Source organism: Mizuhopecten yessoensis, unplaced genomic scaffold (genome assembly GCF_002113885.1).
Source record: "Mizuhopecten yessoensis strain PY_sf001 unplaced genomic scaffold, ASM211388v2 scaffold10489, whole genome shotgun sequence".
NCBI classification, from domain to species: domain Eukaryota; kingdom Metazoa; phylum Mollusca; class Bivalvia; order Pectinida; family Pectinidae; genus Mizuhopecten; species Mizuhopecten yessoensis.
In genome coordinates this window covers 3,178-5,858 of record NW_018408572.1, presented here as the reverse complement: position 1 = coordinate 5,858, position 2,681 = coordinate 3,178, and the positions used below count along the sequence as shown (strand labels likewise).

At 35.4% G+C, this 2,681-nt stretch overlaps 1 protein-coding gene across 1 annotated transcript in view; it reads right to left on the bottom strand.

Moving 5' to 3' along the window:
• Window positions 1-2,526, bottom strand: part of LOC110460849 (alcohol dehydrogenase [NADP(+)]-like) — a gene marked incomplete at its 5' end in the record, with an annotated part of 11,742 nt that extends 9,216 nt beyond the window's left edge. The window contains 2 exons of the mRNA XM_021514040.1: window positions 373-489; window positions 2,359-2,526. Of these exons, the coding sequence (XP_021369715.1) occupies window positions 373-489; window positions 2,359-2,526 (285 nt within the window). The remainder of the gene's footprint in view (window positions 1-372; window positions 490-2,358) is intronic.
• Window positions 2,527-2,681: the final 155 nt, after the last annotated feature.

Sequence of the window (2,681 nt, the reverse complement as noted above, 5' to 3'; positions counted from 1 at the left end):
TCGAGTGTAAATTTCGTCCTTCACATGTTATTACCATAACGGGTATGCTGTGTTCTTACATAAGCTGTCTTGGTAAATGCGTTCTCAAATCCGCAGGGCGAAAACGGCAGAAGTTAAACTATGGCGAAAAGTTTCCGGTAGACAGTGTCTTATATTAATATTGGGATATGATACAAGCGATACTAGATATGTATATGGGCATGGAGACTTCATGATACAGTTATCAGAGCGAGAAAATCCGGCTAGTAGGTAAATACAACATTCCGTATTGTACATGTGCAATACAGAACATTGTATTTCATGGTCTGAAAATTGCTTGTATTACTATAACAAGATTCAATAGGTATGTAATAAATGCAGTTATATACTTACCCTCAATGTCATAGGGGCGTGTATTAAGTATAGATCAACATAAGACAGCTTGAGTTTTCGCAGGCTCTCGGACATAGAACGTGCAACATCCGAAGGTCTGGTGTAGATATTGGCGAGCTTTGAAAAAGGGAGATAAACAAGATCATGGCTATAATTACCAACAGAAATGATTTTTTTTATTAAATGCATTGAATTCAAAAGAAATTTATATAAATGGTTACATTCGAAAATATTATTATACAAAAATAGTTTCAAAATATGAATAGTACTAAACAATTCGAAAATAGCTATGTACATTGTATATATAGAATATTTGATAGGTTTTCTGAGTTTGCGTTGAAAAAGAGGATATCAAATTGCGAAATTGTTTCAGATATCTTGATATTTTATATGTGAATGTGCTTATGTAATAGGTGTTGAATTTACTTGACACATATTAAAGTACCAATTTCTGTAATCATACATATTCATTTGATCTTCGAATAACTCCTCAATCAGCAGGCTATTGTTCTACATTCGCAGGCAAATATGTATCCAGCTAGACACGTGGTAACTGGAATCCTGATTAGTATTTCAAAGTATGAAGCTACGAGAGTTTCATGAAGGGTCAAACGTATCGAGATGCTCCTACTTTATCAACTGGAATGTGAATTTCAAATTAGTGACAGCTTCTTTGGAAAACCACGATACAAATATGGTCAAAATTGAATTCATTTTCCCCTGAAGTCCAAATAACATTCAACGGTATTTCTAATAACGTCTGCAAACACTTTTCACGCATTCAGTTAGAACAGGCTTACTTGATAACCAAGGGAATGTATGCAAGACAACGTGTTAACTTATCATGCTTCTGTATTACTATCTCTTCGAATACTGGTTAATGTTTAGCATACGTACCTGCCTCGTTTGTATTGGATTCCGAAATGTTACAAAGACTAAAAGGAATATAGAGCTTGGAGAACAATCTTTTTTTATCACGCCCTCAAACGCGTTTCTTCCATCAGAACATTTGGTTGTGTACTCTAAACACTGCCAAACGTCATACTAAACTAAAGGAACATCGTATTGTCAACGGTTAATACATATATAAATATGTTTGTAAACTTAAACTATTTTAAAACATATTTGGTTAAAACACAACAACGGCAAGCAAACGTGAGGATTAAAACAATGACAGTGAGAGTGCCTTGTTGACAGCATATTTTCTTGATTTGGTGGATTTTACAGCAGACTGTTGACATCCAAATGATAAATAACAGTACCCCTCTCCTTGCTGACTTGGTTTTGTTTTCTTATTAGGTACATATAAATGTATTGACGAGCTTTCCAGGACAGACATATCTGAACAAACCTTTCCAATATCTTAAAACTTCACGTCCGATGTACCGATGACTTTTGTCATTGATAACAGGAAGTTTTATCAATCACATCGATCGTACATACCCTTCCCTGGAACCTTAAAATAAGGATACTACATATTTTTCTTTCATCAGCTGCTTACCTCGATCATAACTAACATAACCAATAAGGACGACCTACCACTAACCTGTTCAGAAAGCGTCACGACGTCGATCTTTCGATCGTGAAATTTGCTTGTCTACCTACGGTGTCTACATGTCGCAGTTGAGTTGATATTCAACTGCCCTTTCCCGAATTTTCTTGATAGACGGACAAACCGTTCACATAGGAGCTTGAGGGATGTATGTTGATGAAGACTATGGCCACTATCACAATTTCATTGACAAAATATTCTACTAACTTGTGAAATTTAAAGTTCCGAAATAGTTTGTATAATTGTTCATGTAAATATTTCTGTTCTTATATTTGTTCTAGTTGCTTTTAAAATTTAATTCGGACACAAACAGTAATATTTTACCTTTGAATATCTTGAATATTACAATTTACCATTATTGACAATTTTTCCGCGTCTTCACTTTGTCAGAGAAATTCGCTATTCATAAGATTCCAAGCTCACCGGTTCGTTACCTTTGTACAGATGAACAATTCTTCCCTCTTCAATTTTCCAACTTTGAATGTTTCATCTAGGACTTCGCCTATTGCCTCCTCGTTGAGGTAGTTGTAGGCTGTATCAATGAGGCGGTATCCAGCATCAAGAGCAGTCCGGACGGCCGTCTTCACTTCGTCGGGTTTACTCTGAAGATGTATTAATTGGTATTCTTTGTAAAGTGATGTTCAACAAATGTGTTCGTTATTAAGCACACATATTTCTAACAGCAGAGTGGACCAAAATGTTCTAATGTTCCAGTTGTAGAAAAGACAAAAAAGGAATCCAGGAGAGAACCACAAAA